General features: G+C 39.1%; 1 protein-coding gene and 1 long non-coding RNA gene across 2 annotated transcripts; both read left to right on the top strand.

Annotated features, from left to right (window-relative positions):
- The first annotated feature begins 8,389 nt into the window (after nucleotides 1-8,389).
- On the top strand, nucleotides 8,390-9,119 carry LOC147761470 (uncharacterized). The gene is made up of 2 exons (XR_015334433.1): nucleotides 8,390-8,578; nucleotides 8,982-9,119. It is a non-coding gene; the product is annotated as an uncharacterized LOC147761470 (long non-coding RNA).
- A 488-nt stretch (nucleotides 9,120-9,607) lies between these two features.
- LOC147761469 (uncharacterized) lies at nucleotides 9,608-11,822 on the top strand. The gene is made up of 3 exons (XM_087013678.1): nucleotides 9,608-9,751; nucleotides 10,156-10,324; nucleotides 10,628-11,822. Exons 1-3 carry the CDS (start codon nucleotides 9,657-9,659, stop codon nucleotides 11,336-11,338), a joined length of 975 nt encoding a protein of 324 aa, XP_086869804.1. The 5' UTR covers nucleotides 9,608-9,656; the 3' UTR covers nucleotides 11,339-11,822.
- Nucleotides 11,823-14,163: the final 2,341 nt, after the last annotated feature.

Genomic DNA, 14,163 nt, shown 5'->3' with positions numbered 1-14,163 from the left:
AACAAGTCATCTCTATATAATAATAACAACGATACGGAACGATGTAATATAATAACAGTTTGGGGAGCCTAAGATAATTTCATGATTATAGGTACTCATCCTTGCTGCGCACGAGCACCGCTTTCCATTATTTTACCGCATACACTGTAAAATCAGTGTTTAGCTCCTAAACACATTTCTAAGCGCCTGTTTTGTCTCCACTTTTTCCACGCGTTTAGATCCTAACATGTTTAGCTTCTTAACATGTTACACGCTTGTGTTTAGCAGTATGGCGCGTTTGACGGCTTATAAACGTAGGGTGTATTTGTTTAACTTTAGGTGCTAAGGGTTTCAACTGTTTTAGTCGCACACATGCGCGCGCACGCGCACGCGCACACACACACACACACACACAGACGAACTCACGGTCACCTTTAACTGCTATAGTTATCTCTTTCTATAACAGGGTACCGTGAACTGTCAACATCGTTGACTTCCCACTATCATCTTTACAGCTGTACTTATTCATCCTTGTGTTATCTGACCTTGCGAGGTAGTTTATTGGAATGTATTTCTGAAAAGCAGGTTAGGGAAATTCACTAGTTCACTAAAGGCACGAAACAATTATCATTTTTACTTTAAAACACCTTTCTCCATATTTTGATAAAATGCGTTACGGTAGTGATATCTATTATTTTTTGCCGGAAGTAATGAACAATAGAACATCAGGATGATGGTGGGGTATTCATTATAATACTTTATTTAAGCTTTCATCACATGCTGGTTATTTCGGTACCGATAGTCCGAATATTTGCACCGCTCTAGTCGCCCACAAACCCCAAGCCAATTTTGGAAATAACCACTAACTGTAGTTCAAACAGCATAAGACGTGTTTTGGTTATTTATATAAAAAATGTTTTCAAAACATTATGTTTTTCCAGAATGTTATAAACACGCTGATAAAACTCCACAAAATGATGTTACATGTATCATAAAATTTTGTAGAAAAGGTCTTCGAATCTTTTTACAAATTATAACGTTACTGTACATCATTTTGCATGGAGTTAAAACACCCATAACGTTACCATAATGTTCTTCTATACCATTACCAGCATGTAACCATCTGATAACGTCGTGAAAACGTTATTTGTTATTTGAATTATTACTTAAAGGTACATATGAATCGAGCATCGGTGGAGCGTGGGTTGCCAGTAACACATATAAACCACCTCTACTAGATTCTTATACGACTCAAATAAAGTCGACATGCCAAGGGACAAACTGAATAAATCACTCGATCAGCCATAAAAGAGCTTTAGATTGCTCTTTTAATTTTTGGTCAGAAATTTAACCTACTTATGTGACCTACTTTTCTGCCCCATGTACCGGGTATATATACAGGATAGTAAGCTAACAGAAAAATCCATTCAAATATCATTTTTCAGGTAATATTAATCAATGCCTTCTGGCAATTTCCTTAATTATACTTTTTGAAACTATATACTGGTATTTGGTTGGTTTTTGAGCAAAAAATTGACTTTGTATGCATCTTTAATAGGCGTATTTTAAATAAGCACTCGTACTGCAAGGAAGGACACCAAGCGTTCGAGCAGACTGCTCCACGCCTTCCACAGCTACACACGTTTACAAGGGGAAGTGTTTAGCCAAATTGTTGAGCCTTGTAATAAACTTATGGGACCGGTGAAACTAATCACATAGCTAAAAGTGCGACACTTCTAAGAATGTTAAACATTTTTATTTCTTCTGAAAGAAGCTTGAAAAGCTAAACTTGATGTTCAGCTACCCTCTACCAGGGCGACAGATTGATTTTTCACAGATATGTCTCTAGATAAATAGATAGTCAATTTGGTCTGATGTCGCCTCAGCAAAAAATGTCCCCAAGAACTGCGGCCTTGATAGAGGGTATTTTTCAGCAGCTCCACGCGTTTAGGAATTCCACACCTATAGCAGCTCCATATGTTTAGCAGCCTCACGCGCTTAGCAGCGGAAGTGCTTAGCCAATGTGCTTAGCTTGTGATAGACTTATTATAGATCCATATACCGGTGAAGCTAAGCACATAGCTAAACGTGTAACACTGCCAACGTGTCTAGCATTTTCTTCTGTGAAACGCTTGAAAAGCTATACGTGCTTAGCTTTTACACATATTTCTAAATGCGTATAGGTGCTTAACGTATGTTGTATGTATTTAAATGCTATAAGCACTGTTTTTACAGTGTACGATAACAGCTTTGTTTTTCAACATGAGTTTCATGTATTTTTAACTCTAATTTCATAACACGCGTTATGGCACAGGTCACTGTCATAAATTAATCATTTCACATATTAAGTCCCCGATGTTGTTGTTGTAGCAGTCAGTCTCGTGAGACTGGGGTACTCTAAAGATAATCAAGATTGTTTTATAAAATTATTTCTCGAAATATTTGTTTGCCACTAATTTAATGTAATTGTTTCTTTGTTGTGTATCTTGTTTTTGTACCCCTTTTGGTAATACTTCATGTTTTAATTGAAAAATTACATGGTACCTTGGTGTGAATCGATTTTGTGTTTTTTATGTTAAAGTAATTTTTTCTAAAATGCATTTTTTCATAGATGGAAAGACATTTTTTTTCAAAACAAGACCGAAAATTGCTTTAAACATAAACACTGAACACATTTGTCTTAATAAATTCAGAGTCAAAAATTAATGTTTACTGAAATATAATAATGTTTACAGGAATGTACAGAAAGATAACTAATGATAATAATAAATACAAATCATATTTTATTTCATATCATGACTGAGATATCGTCCACAGTTACGCATTGAATCACTCAAAATTCTGATTTGCCTTTTATCGCCAATTACAGGGTATGTCTACATCACTTCCAAAAATGAGTCTGAATCTGCCTTACTCTTAAATTATATTAAATTGAGCAACAGTTACCTGCTCAAAGTTGTACCTGAAAGTGCACTTAAAAGTCCTGCTGACAGTTTGGTCGTTAAAAATTGACCATAATATTTGTCCAGATTAGTGATACCTGTTCTATTGGCATCATATGGTAAGATGTGGTATTTGGGGAATAAATTACTTCCTATTAAATGCTGACAATACTGACGACAACATTGGGAGTGAACAAACCAAAGTACGGAGGTAAGTAAAGACGGTCAATAAAGCGGGAAGTCTGCAGCCAAGCAGTGACTATGCTGCTCTGTGACAGGTCGCATCCAATGTTCAAAAGTCTGGTTACAGAGGTATCGGGCAAGCAAATCTCCCGTTCACATGTTCCCATCCACCAATAACAGCCTTCTTCTCTGGAGATGGTCACCTTGTAACAATATTTCTCAGGGATGTAAGTGACAACGTTATCCATGGAGGTGGCAATGAGGTGTTGTCTAACCCCTGCAGGTGTTGGGTTGTGGTCCAGAGTACTCATGTACATGTAGGCGGCGGCGCTTTTTAACGCAGAGCTGTAAGGGCTACCTATTTGGGAAATTAAAGGGACAAAAAATAGGATTAAAAACGCCTTTTTAGTGCATGGATTGCTTCTTTTTTAACTTATCTGAGAACAATTGCTATGGGTAAAGCATAAAATGGCAGGTAAATGGCCTTAATCAATATCGAAAAAAAGAATCATATTCACCGTCCACTTTCGAACCCCGGGCGTCAGCCATCTTGACACAGTTTGAAATAACGCGGCTTCTCGACTCAGATACGAGATGTAAACAATGCAGACAGCATGTCGTTTCGAAGGTGAGCGTGGACGTGAAGGAGAAGAGGAATTGCTCACCGAATCTTTGCAGGTAAGCGAGTTATATTTACCAAAAGTACTTTAAAATGGGAAGATGGCAGTGGAAATCAAAATGTCTGGCAGAGGAAGTTAAAAAGCGTAGATAACTGCTAATAATTAACGTTTCCTCGGGTAACGCACTCGCAGCCAAATCACTCGCACTGGGTACGTACTACTAGTTATATGAAGCGAGATAGTGCACTTTACCCCTGAGGTGTATAGTTCTGTAAAGCAGGAGGAATACCCTTTTCTGCTCAATGTGGTCATCTACCAGTACTTACAGACTAACCTCACACCATATTCTCGCAGGGGAATCCCATGAGATATACAATGTAACTCGAGTACTAGTGGGGTTAGAGGGTGTTCTTTGTACGGCACGTAACTACGTTAGCTTATTTGTAAATTTAATAATATTGTCAATGAATATGATTATAAGGAATGATTTTTTAGCCTTTCAGAAGAGGAATTGGGTGATACACCCCTTCAAGCACGAGTGAAGAGATCAGGTATGTTAATAATTTAAGCAGTATAACATGGGCGGATCCAGGATTATTTGAAAGGGGGGGGGGGGGTCCGCGGATGCAAAGCCGACCCCCCCCCCCTAGTTGGCGTGGGGTCCTGGGCCTGCTTAAAACTTTGGTATTTTAGAGGGTGAACAGTGCCATTTACTGTAGTAAATTAGCTAGTCAAAATTCTAATTCCAAGTGGGGAATATTAGTGTGATTTTTTTACATCAGTTCTTTGAAACCATGTGTGATTATGTTATTTCTTCTTGTGGCCTTTATGATTTAATGCAGCTGCAGATATTTAAATTTATTTATTTTTTTTTTTGCCATAATCAGACTTGCTTCTTTATAATAAGCTGGTTATCATGTAGTGATCATGCCCTCTAATTTGTTGATTTTTGTTAAAGAATAGTGCTGTTATGATAATATCAATACATTTTTTTCTTTATAACCATTTTATGTAATTTTACTATTACAGTGCCTCAAGTTATGTCTGGAAAACTCATACCAGGAAGCACTCCAATCTTACAATACTGCATCACTTCAATGTCGGTGTGACAAGTTGTGTAAAAGACTGCTACAAAAAATTTGCAGCGATGACCACATGATCCACCACCTTTTACCAAAACCGAGTGAACAGTTTTATATTATAATGCCCATGCACATGTATTTAAAGTGACAAGACTGGACTTTTTCACCAGAGCACAAACCCTCAGTGTAACAACCAGCAGAATAAACAATGCCGCAACTTTTACCATGTTGCCCCTTAAATGATATTTATGATGAAGTATCTCAAATGAATGCAATTTTATTTAGAAAAGATAGCTTTGGGTAATCAACGTTTAATTGATTCGAGGCAAAATCAAAATTATGCTCTGGACATGGATAATTAATTTTGGTTGTCTTTTCTCTTGTCTCATAAAGCATAAGTTTATATACGGTGCATATCTCTGAAGATCAAAGTCATAGCGTAGCATGGCCATTAAGGTTATTGTTTAAGTAATTACATTTTCAATTCTGTCGTGATATTTTTTTACAAAATGCTCCTGCTAATAACGACACGACACGACTATTTCTTGCAAAAAATAACGCTAAAAGAATGATGTGATTTTTTCGTCAGCCCAGAGCTAATATTGAGATTTTTACTTTTTAAAACTTTTGAGTTTTTACCTCAAATATTTCGATGTCTAGCAGGAACAATCAGATGTCCTGCTAGACATCAAAATATTGGAGGTAAAAACTACCTCAATATTAGCTGTTGACTAAAGAAAAAAATGATATCATTCTTATAACAAAGCACAGCTGATGAAATTCTTTTCTGAAAAAATAACGTTAATTGTAAAATCGATATCTCGTACCAAAATAATCAGAGAGGCACGAAGGCGTACATGTACAATGCTCCAGATTACATAATTCTTCTACATGTACAGAACTATTCACATTTAGGGGGAGGGGCGTCTAGTCCAAGCAATTATCCACTGGGAGTAGGTACACATTTTACCCCTTGCAGTTATTTAAGGTCTGTTATCAGTATTGGTCACTTAGCTGGCCGATAGCGTCTGTATACACCTAAACGCCTTTGTAGCTGAAAGATGAACACAGATTGTTTATCCGTCTACATCTGTATTTAAAATGATAGCCCGGTTGTCGGAGACATTTAATAATTCATGGACGATGTCTATAATTTCAAGTCATAACTTTTATTATTCTCCATAATACATTGTGTCAATTTTGAAGAGGCTGAGTAAGGCTTGTGTACCTGTCGCATTAAGAAGCCAGTGATAAGAAGTGCATGAAGCCATTGGCTGGAGTATGTACTAAAAGTGTGTAATATTGAATAGAGAGTCAGAATGTACCTGAGCAGGCAACGAGTTCACATTAAACGATTGAAACTGGTCATTTTTGTCAGTGTGGATTTCCTCTGTAGCGTCTAGACGTAAAGATTTCGACCGCGAATCTGGAAGGCTATATACTAAAGCGTTATCCTAACTAAAGTATCCAACGGTGTCCGCATTTCGAGCTCAAGTCTAAATTACGTTTATATCTAAAATTGCGTGGTTCCGGACACGTTTTGGCGAGCTGACATATGCCGGTTTCCAATAATTGCTTTCCATTAAACCTTCATTATTTTCATGAAATTCACCATGCAATGTTTTGAGTGTACTTTTAGTGCGCAAGGAAATTCCCATTTCCACAGACCAACCACCATGTTTGGACAGATTTTAATTCGGGGGCTACGATGTGACAACGCCAGAGTGTGTGAATTGGTGTCGTCTGTGACCTACGCTGCACTCCGACGGTCTTCATCCCAGCTGCAAGTCTCTATTATCATCAGTACTCCGAGCGTCATGGTGGGCTACGATTCGTCTGTGTTCGGCTGGACGTCGTCATTTCGCATTGGCTACGCGCAATATATATAGACTCTGATTATAACAAAAGACTCATATTCTAGAAGGAATGAATTGTTAAAAGCAAATGGTCGAGAGACAACTCGATAATTTTTTTGTGCTGTCTGAGCATTGGATAAACCTATGTCCCTCTTCCTAAAATGAAAAAAAAAAAAAAAATTAGGGAGAGGCTGGCGCAGCCGGCTCTCAGCACCGTTTTACATTTGCTCCACGAGGTTGCTTGCTCTTACTCATTATAATTATAGAAGTATTGAACATCCTTAAACCATATAGCGTACCTATGAACATGATGCGGACGACGTCATCATCACTATAAACTGGGAATCTTTCAATGCATTTACCTTTTGGCGATAATGCTTATGTTTAAAAATATTGAAGTTTGCACTGTATATATGTTTACGGAGTTGATAACATTTCTATTGTAATACCTATCTCTCAATGTATAATATTTTAGACTGTTCTTTATATTGTTACTTAACTATACCTATTCTGGTGTAAATATTTCATTCTGGTGTAAATATTTCATGGCACATAATTTCAACACACTGCTTACATTATTATTAAAACTTAAGGTACATAATATAACCCATTTAATGCAGTACATATTAAGAAAGAAAAATGTCATAAATATTCTATTTTTCTTTGTTTGGGAAAGGGAGGAATATGTCGGAGACATTTAATAATTCATGGACGATGTCTATAATTTCAAGTCATAACTTTTATTATTCTCCATAATACATTGTGTCAATTTTGAAGAGGCTGAGTAAGGCTTGTGTACCTGTCGCATTAAGAAGCCAGTGATAAGAAGTGCATGAAGCCATTGGCTGGAGTATGTACTAAAAGTGTGTAATATTGAATAGAGAGTCAGAATGTACCTGAGCAGGCAACGAGTTCACATTAAACGATTGAAACTGGTCATTTTTGTCAGTGTGGATTTCCTCTGTAGCGTCTAGACGTAAAGATTTCGACCGCGAATCTGGAAGGCTATATACTAAAGCGTTACCCTAACTTAAGTATCCAACGGTGTCCGCATTTCGAGCTCAAGTCTAAATTACGTTTATATCTAAAATTGCGTGGTTCCGGACACGGTGTGACAGGACAGAGTGTACCCCCCCCCCCCCACCCCCCATGGTAGAGAGACTAGTAACCATTAATTTGCACAGGTAAGTCTCACCCTTTATTATGACTCAACCCTAACTTTTATAAATTAAAGGAGGGTGGACTCTCCGTTACACGGACCCTGAGTACCGATGGAAATGGAAAGCTGATCATTGACCGCAATTGCACACCCACTCCGCTGTTGCTGTGTGCCGTGTAATTTAGCCGGTCATTGACATTACACGTTGTCCTGCCAAAATACCAAATGAATTCGATAGCATCTATATTGAATCCTCGCCTTAACACCTCCGTTGCTGAAAGATCAGCTCCGATTAAAGATCTGACGGAAAACAAATTAGTTTAGCCGCATTGCCGCTTGGAAGAATGTGCACTGCCTAAAAGGCAATCAATGCAGCGGATACTTATAGCCAGGACATGCAGGCACGAAGTGGTTATTTTGACGTCGCAGAAAAACGGCAAGTCATTTATTTTTTCCCACTATAGGATGTGTCTATATATATAATAATAATAAGTAATAATAAGTTTATTGAGCGCTTAATGTTACGAATACATTTGCAGGCTCACTAGACTACATTATTTACAATTCGATTACTACCATCACATAAGCTTTGATTTAACATAATTTTCTAAATATTTCAGCCCTTTTATAAATATGACCTTTGGTACTGCAGCGGGGATTTCTATCATACTTTTCCTCTCTAATCTGGTTTGTTCCGTCACTGCTGAGCCTTATGTAGACGGTCATCGAAACATATTCCCCGCAGATGCCACTAACGGTAAGTATGGCACTCTTTCCAGCACGACTTCGACAATCCCCTTTCTTTCATTTCCGATCTAAACAAATATATAGTTTTCACTCCAACCACTACTCAGTATCTGTAGAGGAAGAGTGACATTTGATCCTTTAGCAATCGAGATTATTGTCTTACGTCTGAATAAGTAAAACAATTTAGTGATACACAGGGTGTTGTTTGCAAACACACTAACAGTCGAATGGCGGAATTAAAATGGATGTCCTTGCGTTGTAAAATGTATGCTATCGCAATCTCTGTAAACTATGGTATTTATTTGATCCACTATAAAACAAGAGCACTAATACCGACACTGCCATGTGTTGTATATACTCAAAGAAGCCGATGCCTTACAGGGACACAACCTTACCTTTGTTTTCTGTTCTAGTTGAACTCCACACCTACACTGGGGACGGCGGAGTGCCAGACACTTACATTGTCAAACTAAAGCAGGGAGTGGACCCACAAAACGGTATGTGATTCCGCTTTTATTTTTAATGTATTATTATTATTATTATTATTATTATTATTATTATTATTATTAGTTCATATTATCCACGTGATATGTCGACGTTTGACATTGTTATTCAAAAGTACACGGTGGATTGCTAGCCTACCCGTAGACTATATTGACCTACTGTTCAGCAATTAATAACGTTACCCTACCGTTACCATAACGTTACCCTTACGTTTTAGTAGGGTTCGTAGGTTACATAAACGTTATGATAACGTTATAAGTTTGTTCTATGTTTACTGGGTATAGCCTCATGCAAATGAGCTGGCAGAATGCAATTAGTATTATTAGGCATCTTATTTTCATAAAGGAAAACTTGTCTACATTTATTAATCCCTGTTTGCACTAAAAGGGATGCTGAAATAATTCTTGCGGTAAGCTGTTGTCGAAGGCTGCGTATATTGTCTTTTGTTACCGGAATTGAGAGTGAGGTAAAAAATGCAGAAGAGATTTGAAGATTCATAACTACATTTCATATTCATTTCTTTGTTGTTTTTTCAGCATTAAAGTTTGTAGATAGTTTAAAGTCTGACCTCTATTCCGTCACAAATGGACGTAGTTCTGCCTTTGAAAATGACCCTTCGGGTCGGGGTGATGATGGACTTTGGAGACACGAAGATGGTCGTAGTCGAAACACACGAGGAGTGAGTAAATTAGAATGTGTCTGAGCTCTTTTCTTTCCTTTATTTCTGGAATACCCATGCACAGTATTAATAATTAATGTAATTGTTGATCATTTATCAGACATAAATTTACACATGTTTCACGTAAAAGTTTAAGCTGGTGACAGACCGATGTGGAATTAGTTACTTGAATGCCTATTCTCGCTAAGATACTTGTGTAATCTCTAACCAAATCTCCAAAGGATAGTCGATGTTATCAGTCAAGATAATGAGAATGTTAAAGTACGAGTGAGGCAAATTTACCAATTCACTTTCCGTTGACTAAACCTTGGCGTTCAACTCTTGTAGTAAAAGAAGGCCCGTTGTGCAAAGTTTTCTTATTGCGCAAATTACAGAAGTCCATTGTAATACAAGTATATCTACAGGGGTCTCCGTCTACTGCGGGGGAGGGTGGACGTGGTGGAAGCCATCTACCAGGACAGTATAGTGACCACGGCACAGGCACCAGTATGCCACGTCCCCTGTGAGTGCCCGGCGGCTGAGGAACCTGTGGATAACAACGTATGCCCACAGAGGACGGCTGCAACAGATTGGGTGTGTATGGTTTTCAGATATTTCGCCAACAAACACAGGTCTACATGAAAAAGTGATGCATCTTAGTCATTGGGTCTTGTAAGTCAGATAGGTGGTTATGGGGTTTTATATGCCAATATAATATAGATCTATTAACTTAGACTGGGTCTAATATACCTATGCTGCTTGCCTTTATTGCTGTTACTTTTAATCTGAACGATAGCGTCACTGGTAAGTTTTGATATATATTATTTCTTAAGAACTAAAGATAAACAGGTTATATAAAAACAAGATTAAGTTTTACTCTACTTTTTCCACTAATAGGGCCTTGACAGGATTGATCAACCGAATGGCCAACTTGACGGTAAATTCAATGTCAAGGGTACCGGAAGTGACGTTAACGTCTACATTTTTGATTCAGGGATTTACGCGGAACACCAAGAATTCTTAAACAGCGACGGCTCCACACGCGTTACGCCGGGGGTCAAAGCCTTGAACAGCTGGAATTTTACCGACATCAATGGTCACGGCACCCACATGGCCGGGATAATTGGCGGGAAAACAGTGGGCGTGGTCAAGAACGTGAATCTTATCAACGTGAAAATACAAAATGATATTGGATCTGGGTACGTCAGTTGGACAATATGGGGGATGTACCAAGCAGCGTTTACGATACTCGCCACTGGTCAGAAGTCTATCATGGTGCTGGCATTGCAGTCCAGTCGCAACGATGCTTTTAATGCTGCTATACACTCATTTACTAATTATGGAATAACAGTGATAACGGGGTCTGGCAACAATAATGGCCTGTCATATTACCAATCCCCCGGTAGTTCGGAAGCCGCCATCACTGTTGGTGCATCAGCCGTAGGAGACACCAAGGCCATCTATTCCAACTATGGGCCTGAGGTAGACATTTGGGCTCCGGGTACGGACATACTCAGTAGCACTGCCGGTTCCCCAGACGCCTACGACCAACGTAGCAGTACATCAGTAGCCGCCGCCTTTGTTGCGGGGCGGCCGCCGCCTTCATGAGCTCGCTTGACTACCGACCTGCGCCAGCAGAAGTGGCGGCCTATCTCAATCAGCAGACTACAGAAAACGTTATCACTGACAGCCCGACTGAGCATAACTGTCGCTGGGAAGCGACATGTACCGGGGCATATTTTTGGAGTTGCAGAATTAATAGGGTATGTGATAGCATTTCCACAACAACCAGATTTCTTCATGTCGGGTGTAACTCTGATGCGACGGATAAAAAGTAGCTTATTTTTTTTATTTTTCAACCTCTGGTTAATTATATTTTATTGATAAAATAAAACGTTTGGGATAAACTATTAAGACAATATCGACAGATATGAAATAAAAATCTATCGATAATTACAAATATTAGAGAGCCATTCAAATGAAATTATTAAATATCATATTGGGCCTATAATAAGTCAAACTGACTGGACAGTGGAACATAATATACCGAGTATTGTGAAATATTTTTTTTTTTAAATGTGTGACTTTGTCTTATTCTTCCATGTAAATCGTCTCCCGTTTAATATCTTGTTTGTTCTAATCTGAAACTTGTAAAAAAACACAAATGATGAATTAATAATAACTATATTTGGAAAGTGCTTGTGAAGCTTTATGAAAACTTAATGAAAACTCCTTCGACTTGTGCCGATGTTATAACAATGAACTCAGTTACCACACCACCTACTTTTATCCCAAAAGTGCGGGGATGATAAGTGACCCTAAATCAAAACATGGCACTGGATATACTTCACGTGCAGCAATGTAGAACGACCTTCATGTCACCAATCCCGCCAATATACAATATTCAGGCAGGGCCGCTAATTGCAAGGAGCGATGGTCGTGGAAATTGTACTCATTTCTTGAGCTTGTTTTGCTTCCTGTGCACGTGGCACACACTCACCACTTAAGAAGGGAATGCAACGCACGGCGAAAGTAGTGCCCGTTTGCGACAGTTTTGCTTCACTCTTGCCTTTTGGAGGCATATTAGAAACTAAATTGAACAAAAATTTGAAAATTGTGAAAATTGTTGTACAAGTTACACAGTCGACGTTCATTGTAAAGACACGATCGTGCGTCGTGAGCACGCCTTTTATACATCAGGCGTGGGGGTGACACACGTGCGAAACATTCCCGGTGTTCTCTCGACTTTGTTCTTAGTTGTGAGGGCGTGCGCCTTACTAAACACGCAAAAGGCACTTGCTCCTTCATTGCTTGCGACGTGCGTCTTGCACAACGCGCGTATTTCTTGCTAACTCGGTGCGAGGGGAGCACGTTACGCTTGCGGCCTCACTGTTCGCAGGCTATTCGTAGAATCTTTTGGACATGTTCAACATCCTCCGTACGTGCTTACGGACTGTCTGCGAACTCGATATTGCGTAAAGCAAGGCTGACACTTGCACGATTCTGTGGCACGCATTGGGACGGTTCGAGTCGTGCCAGTGCACAAACTAGTCGAAAACTGGCGTGAAGTGTGCGTAAACCCACAGTGGCTGCGTGCTATGTCGGGACGATACTTTTGAAATGTTTAAAATTTTGGTCATGACAAAATTTCGTGACCGGGTAGTGAACTGTGCGCAAACTGTTCGTGAACTCGTCGTGAACTCGCCGGGACGATGCGGGAGGATGCATGCCAGTGCGTGGCAGTGCGCGCAATGCCACGACTGTTATGAACTGCCACGAATAGTTCACCAACAGCTCACGTATATTGCGTGCTCAAGTTGGCACGACAACGTCCGAATTGCGCAAACTCGTCGTGCCAATGCGGGAAGTGCGAAAACTATGCGCAAACTATGCGTGGGCTTGTCGTGCCAGTTCGTGTCAATTTGGACATGCATTCGTAAACTATTCGTTAGCTCGTCGTGAACTATGCGTGAACTAGTACGGCCGGTTGTGACTGAGGCTTTAGCTGATTGTAGTGTCCACTTGTTTGCCTCATCTCCTCGTTGGTAATACATATATTATAAATTACATAAATAATATTACATACCAGTTTTCGTCTTATACATTTACTCGAGAAAGGATATACAATCCGTAAGTGGCAGAAAGCTTTGGGAAGTCTATTCCGTGAAGCCACATGCAAGCTACTTTAATACATACTTTTCGACTAATATATTGATGTACATGTAACGGGAGTGGATGTTAGAAGAAATACCATATTATCTAATTTCAGGATTTTTTCAAAATGTCCACAACACGCCAGGCGGAGGTATGGGCTAAGATTGACGGTGCGAACTCGGCGATCAATACTGTAGAAGAAAACTTGGACCTTTACAGCCAGTGGGCACCAAGCTATGACTTAGATGTTGCAGTAAGACATCTTTCATTATAAAATTTAGTATTTTTACAATTTTACCCCCTTACTTATATACCCTTCAAAACACACACACACACACGCGCGTGCGCGCGCGCACCTGCATGTATAGATAGATAGATAGATAGATACATAGATACCTCTTGTGACAGTACATATACATAATTTAAGGAAATACATTTACGTAAACAATATTTCTTTGTTGTATTTTTCCATATTAGTTCCTTATCGTGATCAAATTGAATATAAACTTGACTTTGGTAGGAAATGCGACCCAAAGGCCCAGGCATTGTTGCTGAAGTGCTGGATTTAATTTTTGGGGAAAACAAAGATGCTTTGATATTGGACGCAGGTGCGGGCACCGGATGGGTCGGGAAAGTGCTGTGTCTTGTCCTTCCTTATCTCTTAAGGTGGCAATATACCCAAATATGGCTAAAAATCGTCATTTTGGGTTTTTTATGTCTAATTATTGGTTAAATGTGTATCTAACGTTTAACAGAATAAGATTTTTACATTTTGAACA

This window comes from Lingula anatina, chromosome 5 (genome assembly GCF_051362555.1).
Source record: "Lingula anatina isolate TDL-2025a chromosome 5, LinAna3.0, whole genome shotgun sequence".
Lineage (NCBI taxonomy): Eukaryota > Metazoa > Brachiopoda > Lingulata > Lingulida > Lingulidae > Lingula > Lingula anatina.
The sequence above is the reverse complement of the archived record's forward strand: the minus strand, read 5'-3'. Positions and strand labels throughout refer to the sequence as shown.

What these genes read in the sequence shown, in the direction of transcription:
- LOC147761469 (XM_087013678.1), top strand. Translation starts at nt 9,657, where the DNA reads ATGGACGTAGTTCTGCCTTTGAAAATGACCCTTCGGGTCGGGGTGATG. An exon ending in GTAGTCGAAACACACGAGGA is followed by an intron (nt 9,752 to 10,155) that starts GTGAGTAAATTA and finishes GTATATCTACAG; the next exon opens with GGGTCTCCGTCTACTGCGGG. An exon ending in GGACGGCTGCAACAGATTGG is followed by an intron (nt 10,325 to 10,627) that starts GTGTGTATGGTT and finishes TTCCACTAATAG; the next exon opens with GGCCTTGACAGGATTGATCA.